The sequence below is a fragment of the Hypomesus transpacificus genome, chromosome 24 (genome assembly GCF_021917145.1).
Source record: "Hypomesus transpacificus isolate Combined female chromosome 24, fHypTra1, whole genome shotgun sequence".
NCBI classification, from domain to species: domain Eukaryota; kingdom Metazoa; phylum Chordata; class Actinopteri; order Osmeriformes; family Osmeridae; genus Hypomesus; species Hypomesus transpacificus.
In genome coordinates, this window is record NC_061083.1 from 4366175 (window position 1) to 4381191 (window position 15017).

Sequence of the window (15017 nt, forward strand, 5' to 3'; positions counted from 1 at the left end):
GATGCCTATCCATATTTTTCTAGGCCTACCCAAAAAACAATTCTGGCTACGCCCCTGTTATGAACTTTTGCAGATGCTCTTTAACCCAAAATGATGATTGTGTTTCTCCCTTAAAACAAGAAGCTACCAGGAGATATCTCTAACTTAGGACCACCTGGGATCTCAGTTTACTACAAACGTAAACCCTGACCCAGTGAAGTTGATGAGAGCATATGACCAAGAGGTATGTCGTTTTGGATAAGAACGTCTGCTAAATGAATACACTAGCCTTTAGTCTCATGGTACATACACCTTTAATATTCCTTCAACTGATTTTTCAGTCCACATTTAAAACAAGAATACAGGCATGGAAAACCATACTGCAGTTTGTAAGACTACCCTGTCTACTGGAGTGTCGCTTGTCTCTGGAATAACATCACCTGAGCATCAACATGAAACATCTGCGTTCCTGTGTACAAAATAATCACGTTAAATAAACATATTTAACAAACACAAAACTATTCAAATGGTATAAAATGACTCATTTTGAACGTATTTGTTGGTCATTTCTATTACTAAAGCGCTCCCTAGTGTTCGTGAAATATATTGCACAGTAGCATGTCGTTTTTTTTTTACCACGGTTCAACAATCAAGATGGGTGCCCCAGAACCACAGATAAAGATCCTGGTACAGAACTCATAAACAGTTCTAAAATGTCATTGGTCGTTGACTGCAGTCCTTGCTCTGGCTTTTCCCCATATCCACGGTGATGGAGGTATATTGATGTGAGTGTTAAGAAACAAAAACTAAAGAGTTTGTGGGTCCTACAACGCCATTCAGAACTTCAAAACGAACGAATCCTGTGCTTTTGTGTCCGGGGTTACGGAGGGATCGGAGGTGGGCGAAGGTGGTTGGGCTGTTTTTTCGGTGCTCAGTTCCTCATGGATGTTCTTGCTGTGCAGCTCCAGGTCCTCGTGGACATGCTTGCTGCTCCGGTCCTGGGAGGCCTGGGAGGGGGTTGGAGGAGCCGGGCCCGAGGGGGCCTCGTGGTGGTGGAAGCTCTGGTTCACGTAGACGTAATTACTGCTGGGATCCAGGTCCTGGGAGGCCTGGGCTTTGTCCTGCTGCAACTTGAGGAGGACAGCCTTGTTCACCCCAGGGCCTGGAGGAGAGGGAGGGAGCGAGGGGTTAGAAGAATGGAATCTTAATAACAATGTCACTCAAGTTGAATGTTTTGAGTTGTTCCTCTTTTCACAGACACAAACACTCACCAAAGTAAGTGAGCAGCACAGGCAGGAAGACAAGCCCGTGGACCAGGCCCAGGAGAGTGATCACCAGGTTCAGACGGAAGAAGAAGATCTTGATCAGCTGAGCCTTGGCAAACGCCAGCACCACAATCCCGGGAAGGTTCGTCATGGCAACGCCCGCAAACACCTGACGAGAAAATATAGAGATCGATGACACTTGATCAATGCACTGTGTTTGATTCTTGGGCTCTAATCTCTGGAGTTTTTTTTGGGGGGGGGGGCCCAGATTGTGTGTATATGATGGAATTCCATTTCAGTCAAACAAGCTAAATCCAGTGCACCCCGAGTTATTACGTTTTGTCTGTGAATAATACTTGACCCAGGCCTATGTGGATAGGGGTATGCTTGTTTTTTTATGTACTGACCGCACTGCCCATGGTGGTGACCGCTTCCTTGGCTCGCTCGACCTGCGTGGGCTTGATGCTGAGTGCAAAGGAGCGTGTCAGGTGAGACACAAACTCCACAGAGATCCCAACAGCCTGTACACCAGAGGGAGGGAGAGGGGGAGGGAATGGGGGGGGGGGGAGAGGAGGGAGGGAGAGGGAGGGAGGGAGAGGGGGGGAGAGGGGGAGGGAGGGGGGGGGGGGGAGGAGGGAGGGAGGGGGGGGGTAAAAGTCAGGCCATCATGATACACTGGAGGATCTGTGTCAGAGGTCTGGCTGTCATCCAAATGTTTAATGGATGACAGCCTTGGCTTATCCCCTGGTCTGCAATATGCCCATGCCAGAGTGTCATAGTTTGACAGGCAGTCAGTGTGAGAGCAGTTGCTCTTAAGGGTGTGGGCAGGAAAGCCTTTGAGCTGTGGAGAAACTGCTATACACCTAGTGTGTGGTCTGTAGATAGTGACTAACGAGACGTCTGAGATAAGACAGTGGGAGACACTCTATTCTGAAGGGAGTGGCCGTACGCCTAGAAGCCCCCACGGGGAAGCGCAGCGCCCTCACCGTGACCAGGTTGATGAGCGCCACGGCGTTGTAGTCGATGCCCCACAGGGTCATGACCCCCACCGTATCCACGGTGATCATGACGATGGTGAGCAGGTTGAGCAGGCCGGAGCGCAGGTCCATGCCCAGCAGGAGGCAGCACACCACGAAGGTGGGCAGCAGGCACAGGGAGATGTTGAACAGGCCCTCGGGAACAATGGTCAGGTACTGCTCGTAGAAGACATAGGTCACCCTGGAGCGAGGAGGAGGAGAGGAGGAGGGGGTTAGTGAATGTCCCTGGAGGAGAGAAGAAGGGGAGGGGAGGGGCAGGATGAGGTAGAGGAGGAGGAGGAAGAAGAGGAGAAGGAGAAAAGGAAAGAGGAGGAGTTTTAGATGAAGGGCTGTGCACGAGCAGTAGGGGGCGGGACCCACGTGTAGGGGAAGACCTCGAAGTCTGGCGAGGTGCCCGGTATGGCCCTCATCCCCATGGTGATGTTGTGGGCCAGCTCCCTGGCCTTCTCCAGCGCTGCGGTGAACTCCCGGGAGGTGGTGAGGGGCGTGTGGTATGCCATGAATCTAGACGCTGGAACACAGGAGGAACACATGCAGGAATCAGGTACTCTGTGTTCAGAGTAGGAAGGAAGTCACTGTAAGAATGAATGGATGAATGGATGAATGGATGAATGACTGAATGACTGAATGACTGGCTCTCACCTATGATTTCCCCTGTGTTTGGGTCTGTCACTACAGCCTTGTCGTAGGCCCCTAAACCGCTGGTAGAGGAGAGAGCAGCAACCTGTGTTAGTCACGGATGTGTGTGTGTGTGCATATGTTAGTGGGTGTGTGTTGGTGTGTGTTGGTGTGTGTTGGTGTGTGTTAGTGTGTGTTAGTGTGTGTTAGTGCGTGAGTGTTGCTTACCCTTTGGGACACTGCAGGTCAGGCCTGTTGCCCAGGAAGTCAGGCAGGAAGCGGCTGAACTCGTCCACAGTGGGTCTGAGGACCCCGTCTGACGGAGTCTGCACACACTTCCTCAAGCACATAAACGGAGCCGCTGGAGATGACAAACACACACACAAACACACACACACACAAACACACACACTGTTATATGTCTGTGAGATCTGACAGCAAAGTCAACCGCACTATAGATGCTTTGCCAGCGGCAAGCATGGGCATGCATGGGTTTTAAACCTGCAGTAAACCCATCCACCCAAAGCACCGGGTGGGGGTTGGCGTACTCACTTTCGTTAGCTGGGCAGAACTTTCCGATGTTGGGGCCCCTAGTGTAGATGCGGCAGCAACCACCCCCAGGGTTCAGCCAGTCTATGAAGTCATCCACCCAGGAGTTAGCAGGGATCTCCATGTAGGACCTGACACACACACACAGCACGTTACACACACACACACACAGCACGTTACACACACACACAGCACGTTACACACACACAGCACGTTACACACACACAGCACGTTACACACACACACACAGCACGTTACACACACACACAGCACGTTACACTCACACACACACAGCACGTTGCACACATGTGAAAACGCTTCGTATCGCCTGGGGCCTGGCTTTGTAAATCCTTCGATTTTTTTGGGATTAGTCATATGTGGGGCTGAGTTACCGGGAAAGAAAGGGAGATTCCTGAGACCAGGACTTTACCAGGAAAAACACCAAGACAACAACAAGTCATTGTGACTGTAAATGACGCAGTAATTTATATCCTTATTAAATCATTTAAATGTCCTTCTCCACCTCCCTTCCCTGTCCAACCCCTCTATCAGACATTGAACCTCGATTGCTATCAGGATAAGTAGCCCTGAACCTTATCGCTGATCACACATCCAGCCAATGACTGAAATTCCAGTTAAACTCTCCACAGATCCTATCTGCAACCATCTATTCCTGGATTGTAATTCGTCTAGGTTAGCAAAACAACACGTTCCCACAACTTTCCATTGCTGTGTTTGTAACAGGCTAGCAGTTGCTGATCCTGGCTTGCCTGATGTCTCTGGTAGCCTAACATGTTTACCCTCCCCCTTTATCTAATGCTGACTGTTCTTTAGGTAACCAAGTTAATCATCAATGGTGCTGATTGGCTGTAGACGGGCGGTTGCCGAGGGGATGTCAGTCAGGTTCAAGGCTATGTTGGGGTGACAAGGAGAACGGGTCTGAGGAACAGGCTTGGCACTACCCTGTTCTTTTTTCATCCTTTCCTGTCACCCACAACTGTTCACAACTGCAGTTCATGCAACACACACACACACAAACACACACAGACAGACACACACACAGACACACAGTCACACACACAGACAGACACACAGACACACAGTCACACACACACACCCAGACACACAGACGTGGTGAGGGGTGTGGACACTCACAGCTCGGGGTACTCGGTGGCGTACTGGATCTTCTGTGTGAGGGAGAAGGGGTCGCAGCCCACGCTGGAGCAGGTGGCGTTCATCCCCGCCACGCTGTTGAAGTTGAAGCCCTTGGTGGTCACAAAGTAGGTGGGAACACCCACCTCAAAGTACTTGTACAGGTACTTGAAGTAGTCCAACATGTAGGAACCCTGGGGGGGTAGGGGGGGGGGGACGCAGGGTCTCAGTGAGGAACTACAGGCAGATTAGATATGATTCTTCATGGGTTTCTACGACAGAGTCTATCTTTCTCCCTATCTCTCTCTTTCTATCTCTCCATATCCTTTCTCTCTATCTCCGTACATCCTCTCTTTCCTCGATCTCACCTCGGGCATGGCCAGCTCTTGGTCCAGTCCGACGGTCACATGGAACATGAGGTAGATTGAGCTGCAGAACATGAAGAGGAACACAACCATCTGGAGGAGAGGAGGAGAAGAGGAGAGGAGGAGAGGAGGGAAGGAAGGAGAGGAGGAGGGAGGAGAGGAGGAGGGAAGGAGAGGAGGAGGGAGGAGAGGACAGGAGGAAAGCAAGAGAGAAGAGAGAGAGGGAGAACATCAGGTAAGAAAGGTTGTCCAGGCTGGAGGTGATCCACAGATGAGCAGAAACGGACGCGATTGGCTGGGAAAGAGGAAGAGGCGGGGGGTTCTTACCACCACAACCCTGCTGATTGGGTGGAGCAGGAAGGGGGCGTAGTACTTCCTCATCAGGGGGAGCAGGAAGCCCTCGTTGGGCTTGGTGGGGCGCTGGGTTGTCACGGTGACGCAGCAGGCCAGCTCGCAGCGGTTGCCGTCCTGTCGCCGGGCGTCGAGGGAGAGGAGGGCGACGAAGGCAGTCATCTGGAGGATGAAGTCCATGAGCACGGCCAGGGCAGCGTAGAGGGCAAAGGACTTGACCGCTGGCATAGTGCTCAGAGCCCCTGACCACCGAGGAAGGAGAGGACCAGTGAGAAGGACTCGGGGGAGTGTGTGTGTGTGTGGTTGTGTGTGGGTGTCTCTGTCTGTCTGTGTGTGTGTGTGTGTGTGTGTGTGGGCGCTCACCTAGGAAGAAGCAGACAGACTCTGACAGGCTGCAGAGGAGCATACTGGGAGCCACGTTCCCCAGGACGCGTCCGATCTGCTCCTCCCTGGTCTCTCCTGACCTCCGCATGTCTCTCTGGGAGACAGGCCAAGGATCAACACATCATGCCACATGTCACTTTGGATAAAAAAAAACCTCCTGCTAAATGAATACAGATGTAACACAACAAAACCTTCTCAGTCACACACACTTCTCTACCTGGTGCTCAAGGACGAAGATGAAGATGTTGTCGGCCCCCACAGCCAGCACCAGGAAGGGCACCACCTGCAGGATGACCAGGGAGGAGGGGATGCCAATCCAGGCGTAGAAGCCCATGGAGGCTAGCACAGAGCAGCCCACCACCAGGATCCCCCCCAGACCAACAAGGAACTTGGAGTCCACCTGCAGCCCACCACACACACACACACACACAGCAGGTTAGGCCAGGTGAGCCCGTGTATTTCTGTGTTGGTGTGTGCGCGCACGTATGCGTGCGTGTGCGAGTCTCACCAGAATGCGTTTGCAGGAGGAGTATTCTCCCAGCGCCACGGCGATGTAGATGAAGATGACCAGGTAGCTGATCATGAAGATGGGAATATCCTCCGATGTGGTCCTGTTGATCTCATCCTCCAGAGACCTCTGGGTAGGGAGGGAGGGAGGGAGGGGGGAGAGGGAGGGAGGGAGGGAGGGGGGAGAGGGAGGGAGGGAGAGGGAGGGAGGGAGGGAGGGAGGGAGGGAGGGAGGGAGGGAGGGAGGGAGGGAGGGAGAGGGAGGGAGAGGGAGGGAGGGAGAGTGAGGGAGGGTTAGACAGGTTGTTGACTGAAAGAGTTGTTAGGAGAAGAAAAAAAGTATGAAAAGGAAAAGAGATAGTCGAGTTTTACAACCTAACAATGCTCCTGCATGCAAGTAGGAACAGCAGACATAAGCATAGATAAACACAGATTACAGTGATTACGTGTGTGGTATCTCATTATGGCCATAAACATTACAACAGCAGATTTGGCCTGCCTCTACCATTCACCATTTCCTCTATGTACGGTAGAGTAAGTCAAAGGTGTGGTGCATGTTGTAAAAAACAGCAGATCTACATCATACTGTATTTCTTGGTGTTCGGTTTATCTATAAGACACAGTAGGCACCCACCTCTGCCATGTAAGCAAAGGTGAAGTTAGTTTTGGGGTCTCGCTGGTACTCCTGGACGATGTTTAGGAACATCTGTTCCCACTCCAAGGCCACTTTGAACTTGGGGTTTTCGCGAGCGTAGTTGTTCAGGGAGAAGGTCATGATCAGAGCTTCTGCCGCTGTGAAGTCGTCCTCTGGAAGGAGACACAAGCAGGGGTGGTGGGATTTAGCTCTGCGCTGTGGACAGACTTTGTGTGTGTGTGAGTGTGTGTGTGTGTGTGTGTGTGTGTGTGTGTGTGTGTGTGTGTGTGTGTGTGAGTGTGTGTGTGTGAGTGTGTGTGTGTGTGTGTGAGTGTGTGTGTGTGAGTGTGTGAGTGTGTGAGTGTGTGTGTGTGTGTGTGTGTGTGTGTGTGTGTGTGTGTGTGAGTGTGTGTGAGTGTGTCTGTGTGTGTGTGAGTGTGTGTGTGTGTGTCCACTCACTGTCGTAGCCTCCCACAGCAAGGAAGGGGAAGACAGGACCGCCGTAGTCTGCCATGCAGCTGAGGCGCAGGTCGGTGATGTCCTGGAAGGAGAGCGGGGAGCTGTGGAGAGACGGAGAGAGATGAAAGGGGGGCGGGGGGGGGGGGGGGTGTATTATGAGAAGCAGAACAGATCTTATCATTTCCTCGAGCCCCATGCAGGATTCTAAGATGGTCAGTCCTAATCCTCTGGCTCACTTGACACAGTAGATGAAGTGATCCCTCCAGTCCACCTCCTTGGTCACTCCCAGCTCCGTCATGTTGACCTTGGCGTTCAGGTTCGCCACACTGTTCTGGAAGTACTGTGGAAGGCTGTTGACGGCACAGTCTGTCAGGCTGGGGTCGTTTGGGTTCAGGGGTGCGAAGCAAATGTCTTTCAGGCTTGCGGTGCGATTCAAGTCGTCAGACCAGAACGTGATGTTCTGCAAATGGAGTTTGAGTAAAGGTTTAGTTAAGGTTGAAGTTTAGGTTTAGATTTAGGTTTCCATTTAGGTTATCTGTTTATGTGTGGGTGTAAACTGATGAAACACGAAAATAACGTAAACCCTGATTGAATCCGTGAGGGGTGCGTTTGATGTGAATCTCAGTCCGTCCCTGTTACCTGGATGCGGCTCTGGAGTTCCAGCAGCTGCATGATGAGATCTTTGGAAACAATCCCACTGAAGTTCTGCTTCCCGAACAGCAGCGAGTCGTAGATGTGACTGGGCCGCCCCGGAGCAGTCAGGATCAACTGGTTGGTTCTGAAGAACGGGTCGAAGTACTTGTCGTGGAAGTCCTTCTCTCTGCGTGCCTGGCTGTCAGGGGCAGACCACAGCTGGATAGGGTCTGTAGTCAGCTCGATGTGCATGAGGCCCGTGGCGAAGGCCACTACCACTACAGCCGCCACCAGCAGCACCTAGAACCCAGAGGCGAGAGCGAACCCATTCATTACACGAGCCAATCCGGAGCAGGTTGACGTCACGAGAGAACGAAACGACACACGATCGGAAAAAAAACAGACGGGCGGGCGACTGACCTTGAGCGGGTGCGAGGCCATGATGGTGCCCCAGGTCTGGAAGAGGGAGCCCAGGAACTCCTGAGCGGCCAGGCTGTTCCTGTCCGTGCACGACACGTCCGACGGCACCAGCAGACGCTCCTTCAGCTCGTTCCCGTTCCCGTCCTTTCCCTTCTCACGCCCCGCGCCCCTCTTCCTCTCCTCCCTCCTCACGTAGTAACCCACCATCAGGTAGAGCAGGAAGGCAGCCATCAGCAGGCAGAGCAGGATGATGCACACCACCAGGTAGCCGTCCGCTCCCAGCAGCCTGAAGGCCCCGGCGGGGGGCGAGGGAGGGGCCACGACCGGACACGAGTCCTGGCAGTCCTGACACGAGCACGCCGCCCCCCCAGTCGCCGTGGTCTGGTTGCACCTCAGTGCCCGTCCCGCGTAGGGCACCACTCCCTCCGGCAGCCCCTCGGTGACGCCCGGGGGGACCAGCTGGAAGTCGATGTCGAAGGGCGCCAGGCCGTTGCCGGAGTCGCCCTGGAAGTCGTACCAGCGCTGGGCGGTGCAGAGCTTGGCGCCGTAACGGCCGCACATGGTAGCGATGGCGAAGCCACCCGTGGCAGGGATGCGGACGTTCTTGCAGGACTGGAAGGAACCTTCGGCGAACGTGGTGGAGAGGAAGGCTTGGTAGGCTAACACGACGGTGCGCTGCACCCCTAGGATGGTGACGTTGGTGGTCTCGGTGACTTTGACTGTCTGGGTCTGGTTAGGGCTGCAGGTGTTGATGCAGTGCAGGTGGGCAAAGTTGTCGGCGCAGGAGGGGCATCGGAGGAGGATGGCCTTGGAGAGGATCAGGCTACTCTCCAGGGACTTGAGCTGGGTCAGGGAGCAGCAGGCCTGAGTGCTGTTCTCTCCCTGGTCCAGCATGGGGCACACCTGTGAACAAGCACAACCAAAGAGAGATTTAGAATGGACGGTCTCATGTTTTTATCTTCTCTCTCTCATTCTCTGTCTCTCTCTCTCTCATTCTCTCTCATTCTCTCTCTCATTCTCTCTCTCTCTCTCTCTCTCTCTCTCTCTCATTCTCTCTCTCTCTCTCTCTTTCTCTCTCTCTCTTTCTCTCTCTCTCACTCTCTCACTCTCTCTCTCTCTCTCTCTCTCTCTCTGTCTCTCTCTCTCTCTCTCTCTCTCTCTCTCTCTCAGAAGGCCTTTGGCCTGGAGCCTCTGACCTGTTTGAGCCTGCGGTAGTGTTCTCCCTTCAGCGAGCGTGCGGGGCTGTAGTTGAGGCAGGGGACGATGGCAGGGAGGAGGCCCGGGGGCTTACCGGGGTTCTTCCCACACTCTTCATAGAAGGCACAGAAGCCCGGCTCATGGAGCGCCGTGGACAAGCCCTGGGGGAGACAGAGAGAGAGATCAGAGGAGGAGGATGGAGGGAGACCTTCGAGGGGAAATATGGAGGGAGATGTTGAAGGAAGGGGATCGAGGGAGAAAGATACGAGAGAGAGAAGAAAGTGTGAGATGGAGAGAGACATGAAGGAGGACAATGGAGAGAAAGATGAGAGTGAAGAGATACGTGCTCAGAGAGCATTTGGTCGATACGGATTGAGACAGAGTTTGTGGGGAGATGTCAGAGAAAGAGAGATGCAGCAAAATACTTGAAAAACTGTTTGAGTCCCAAACAGTTTTTTACATAGAATATTTTAAAGACAAGCTCCAACACACGGTGTAATTTTATCATCAACAAAGTATAAATTACTCTTCACAAACCTTTTTATCTTCACACTATCAATCCCATATTTAGTTACAGGGACACAGGGCAGTTCTATAGATTGTAGAACATGTCAGCACTTTACCTGCTGTTAACGCTTAGGGACTATAAAATGTGTAGATACTGTGTGTGCTGTATGTTCAGGGGAGGATCACAGATTATCAATCTACCCAGAACACATACACACCCAACCAGATCTATAATCTGCAGTGTTCCCAAGCCCTAGTGTGTCATATTCTCGTTGTCCTAATTACTTTACTGCAAAGATTATACACATCTCAGGAATGGTTACGCCTAGCCCTTTAAGGTGTTGTTTCAGGACATGCCACGCAATTGTTCTACGCATTTCAACTTTTACACGCCCGCAGTGAAGTAAATGAAAGCTGCATGATTGCAGACAGCATGCTTAAACCCAGTGAAGGGTGTTCATCCAGACGGACACCTCTTCATCTGTGTCTGTGTTCCTCTGGTTAGGGCACCATAGCGTGTTGTTACCAGCAGAATACAAGTGCAGACTCCGTGGACCCTGATCAGACAGTAAACTTAACCTCCGTCCCAAATAGAAACCTTCCCTCTCTTGTGAAAACACACAATCCATCTCCATACACGCCGTTTGATATATCAATTTCAAAGCATCAAGTCAAGCTTTATTGACAAATTCTCATAAACGGCGAAACACTCAGCGAAGACGAGGAAACTTCTACCCTCAGACAGAGGCCTGAGATCTACGACGGTCTTACCAGACAAGACAGCAGAGTGACCAGAGCGGCGAGGCAGGTCATGGTGTTGCTTCTATGTCAGCCGGCAGAGAGGGACTCGGGGGGTCCTGAGAACCTTCTGGAGTGGCAGTTAGGTCAGCTGGGTCTTGGACGAAATATGAGATTTGTCTGCAAATCTCACACGGAGTGTCTTAATAAATACAAAATCCAGTGAGATTGGTACAGGGGTAAGGGAAGTCCTCACGTTCCAGTCTCTCTCTCTCTCTCTCTCTCTCTCTCTCTCTCTCTGTCTCTGTCTCTGTCTCTGTCTCTCTCTCTCTCTCTCTCTCTCCCTCTGTCTGTCCGTCTGTCCGCCTGGCAACGTTATGAGGGAGGAGCGCACCAGGATAGTTAGCATCAGTGATTGTGCTGTGATGTCACATCCTTATCTGGCCTGATGCAGTGTGTTCCTATCACATACCCAGAAGAGCTGTTCATCTGTGTGAACATTAACCGGGCTGGTGAGGACGACGGAATGTTGCCAGGACGACCAACAGATACTAAGGAAATCAAAACAATGGATTCCAAAACTTGAATCTATACATTAGAATCTATGATGAATCCCTAGTGTTGACCAGGTACGTTTGCGTTGAACATGGATCCGCCCACATCCTCATCCTGGATTTTCCTTTACTCCACCCTCTGTGAATAGCTGTGCATGGGTGTTGTTTTTCATTAACATGAAGAGAGAGAGAGAAAAAGAGGGGTGGGGGTTCAATTAGTATGTCTCAGAGTGAAAAGAGAGGAAGAGAGAGAGAGGGAGCGAGAGAGAGAAAATGCATTTTGACTTCCCTCTCTTATAGCAATGGTGTTTGTTTAAGTCAATGTAAATACTGGCTCTGGATCGATGGGAGCTTCCACAGTATTACAGTGTTCTTCACACAGGAGCTTCCTTGAAACGTGTCTAAGATCAATTAATGTGCATCCAGGCACACTACAGTATGCTTTAACAGGCCTCAGGGATTTGTCATCTATCTTTGCTCCTAAAGACATACAGTACTGTATGATATCGATTAGGATCAGGCCAGATGTTCACTAGATAGTGCAGATTGTGAACGAGGAGGAACCATGGAAAATGTGCAACTGAAATGCTCCTAGGATAATCTTATCAGGGGCCGAGACAAGGCATTTTCTTGCAGGTTCTGGACCTTAGACCCAGGTAGAGAGGACACTTGAGGGCCTGTTCTCATTCTCAGCATGCGGGTTCTCTGGTTGTGGAGGAAGGGGGCAGAAGATGCCCACCCTAACCCCAGGAACAGGGCTGTGGTTAGGCTTAACTCAGTCGTTCACACACCGTCTGTGATCAGACTTTCTAAAGGTGAGAAGGAATGTAGACTCTTCGTAGGTGGTACATTTGGATCCAGTTGGCCTTCCTTCGCCTGAGGATTGGTCTCGTCTCCACTGGGTGGCCTGGGAAAGGCCATTCGTGGAGAATCTTCCATCTCGTTCATTAGACAAAAACCACAAGGTCTGTTCCAAGAACTCCTACTTTCCATGCCTCGTACATGAGAGCTCATTGATCGACCGTGGATATCGATTTGGCACGAGTCATTTTGTGATTTTACATCAATCTCTGAAGAAAAGCCTGCTTTCTAGTGAGAGTACAGTAGCAGCCTATCATTCCATGATTACATCACAGAAGTTTTCTTATCATCTCACAGGTTACAGGGTTTGAAATGGCCTCAGTCCAGCACTTCTCACCTCAAGGACGACAGATAGCTTGGCAACAGTCAGGACAGCAGATGGAAATCGAGGAGGTCTCGTATTAGTGGTCCCTCAGCTGGTGAGAGAGCCCAGATAAAACCCAGATGGGTGATCAGACAGGGGGAGATGATCTGGCGGACGTGGCACTGCTCTGGGCTCAGAGCACAGCAGGATTACACGGGCTGCTTCAAGCAGCTCTGACAATGGCAGTGCAGCCTACGTGATACAAGGGCATGTGCTCTCATGTGCTGGCACTCTGGAGGATTCATCCGCTACCAAAGGAGCAGAGGTCCATGGGTGGGAGACATGGGGGAACATGGAGAGGAGAGGGGCTTGACAAATTGCCATTCGATCCCATTCTAGACTCCGCAACTAGTGATGATGATGGTGGGGAGGAAGAGGAGGTTAGGGATGATCAGAGGCGTTGTTAGACATAAAACTGTACTGGGACACATGCCCCTATTCATATCCCTTTTTTTCTTTCAAGCTTGTTGCGCACAATACACGATAGGCTATAGAAACTCCCTTTGCTTAATACACTATACAACAGTTCAAGGACGCAAGTTGGATATCAGCTTTGGCAGGGACATCAATAGTTAATGCGAGCGTGCACATTTTTTTCGCATATTTTTTGGGGGTTCATGTAGTATTGTTTTTATGTTTTAGTCAAAAGAAGATGATTGGTAGGCCTATCATTTAGAAACTTTCTTTAGTTTTGTCATGTTTTCTTAGCCTACCTCAATTCTGACTTGTGTGCCGAGTCCGACACCTCGACTTCTGTGTGCGTGCTGCTGTGGCTATTTGGCAAGCTCAGAGCACGCTGACATGGAATTCTGCAGGCATCGGTTTGTGTTTTCGGTTAAACTGTTTTGATTTTACAAAGCGTTGATTGGGATACTGCCTAAATTATTTCTGGGATTATCAATCTAAATTTATGCACTGACTAATAAAGTAAATTGTTAAAACTCAAACTTTTGATTTAACTGGGGCACAGCAGATCTATACTGGGGCACGTGCCCCAGTTAAAAGGGTCTAAAGACGACCCCTGGGGATGATGATGGCAAAAAGGATGATGGGTGATACACACATCACAGGTGGTTAAGGATGATGAGGGAGATGCAGATGGATGAGTGCAGAACTGGATGAAGGAGACTGCCAGAGGATTATCTAGTCAAATATTGAACTGAGTGCCGTGGTGGGCGAGATGGCGAGGGCCCAAACACGTATTTACAACAGGCCACTTCAGTCATGCAGTACAGAGAGCTGTGTATCAGGAGAGCGGTTTACTGCCTCCAAACAGTTGGCCTTGAGAAAAGGCACTGTGCCTTGGCATGTGTTTATGAGGGCAATCTACAGTGCACACACACACACACACACACACATACATACACACACACACACAGACACACACATACATACACACTCCAGGAACTCCCAATCACAAAAACTAAAAAATCACATATTCTACAGATAGTGTGTTATCTGTACAGAAACACACATTGAAGACATAGTGGTATTGAATAACCGTGTTTTTCTCATTGCAGGGTTTTCTGTCATGAAGAATCCCACCTGGCTAATGTTAATAAACATAAAATTGTTAATCATTTTATTATCCTTGTTGTCACACATTTGTATGTATTTGTGTGTGCAAGCACGACACTGGAACATGACTATAAGTCATCTCCTTTTCCCTCTTGATTACCCAGAAAAACCATCATCAAAAATAATATAAAACATGGTGATCGGACCATTTCATTACCAGGAAATTAGGTTTATGTTTATAACTGTATACCTTTACAAGGGGAAATCTAATATTGAGGCAAATGGAGGTAAAACTAGGCACTATTGCCTATCTCAATTCTTATATGCAGTTAAAAATTTGTTTTCTCGTTTGTGTTAAAATTGCTTTAATAGATAAATAATATAATAGGAAACTACAAGTTTGTGCGATTTTCCATATATTCCCATGCATGTCTACCAATTGCCAAGTATTTCGCCTTGTCCTTGGAAGAGAATCTCAACACCAAACAGCCCAGTCCCATGTGTTGCAGTCTGCCTAACCCCAGTTTTACCTCCGGACTCATCGGCACCACACCCTGGTAGGGTTTCGTATCTTCTGCTATCGTACCAGAGTCATCGTGACTTATCTAATTGCTCTTCACCATCTCCAACTCTTCTCCTAGATCTTAGTTCCAGATACAACCCTGTCTGTCTGCTCGTCCAGATACAACCCTGTCTGTCTGCTCGTCCAGATACAACCCTGTCTGTCTGCTCGTCCAGATACAACCCTGTCTGTCTGCTCGTCCAGATACAACCCTGTCTGTCTGCTCGTCCAGAAACAACCCTGTCTGTCTGCTCGTCCAGATACAACCCTGTCTGTCTGCTCGTCCAGATACAACCCTGTCTGTCTGCTCGTCCAGATACAACCCTGTCTGTCTGCTCGTCCAGATACAACCCTGTCTGTCTG

The 15017-nt window shown here is 50.4% G+C and overlaps 1 protein-coding gene across 1 annotated transcript; it reads right to left on the reverse strand.

Moving 5' to 3' along the window:
• Positions 1 to 112: 112 nt before the first annotated feature.
• npc1l1 (NPC1-like 1) lies at positions 113 to 11059 on the reverse strand. The gene is made up of 21 exons (XM_047048247.1): positions 10829 to 11059; positions 9550 to 9711; positions 8354 to 9256; positions 7940 to 8233; positions 7537 to 7760; positions 7301 to 7401; positions 6842 to 7014; positions 6209 to 6337; positions 5918 to 6100; positions 5680 to 5794; positions 5293 to 5558; positions 4969 to 5058; positions 4604 to 4794; positions 3452 to 3579; positions 3128 to 3260; positions 2924 to 2982; positions 2642 to 2792; positions 2231 to 2462; positions 1652 to 1765; positions 1251 to 1413; positions 113 to 1141 (listed from the first exon to the last, which is right to left on the reverse strand). The coding sequence occupies exons 1-21, from the start codon at positions 10868 to 10870 to the stop codon at positions 816 to 818; spliced, it is 4179 nt and encodes a 1392-aa protein (XP_046904203.1). The 5' UTR covers positions 10871 to 11059; the 3' UTR covers positions 113 to 815.
• Between the last annotated feature and the right edge of the window lie 3958 nt (positions 11060 to 15017).

Excerpts from the sequence above, each read along its gene's own strand:
- npc1l1 (XM_047048247.1), bottom strand. The coding sequence starts at position 10,870 with ATGACCTGCCTCGCCGCTCTGGTCACTCTGCTGTCTTGTCTG. Across the intron at positions 9,712-10,828 it reads TCACTCTGCTGTCTTGTCTG|GGCTTGTCCACGGCGCTCCA; the intron begins GTAAGACCGTCG and ends TGTCTCCCCCAG. Across the intron at positions 8,234-8,353 it reads TGGCCTCGCACCCGCTCAAG|GTGCTGCTGGTGGCGGCTGT; the intron begins GTCAGTCGCCCG and ends TCTGGGTTCTAG.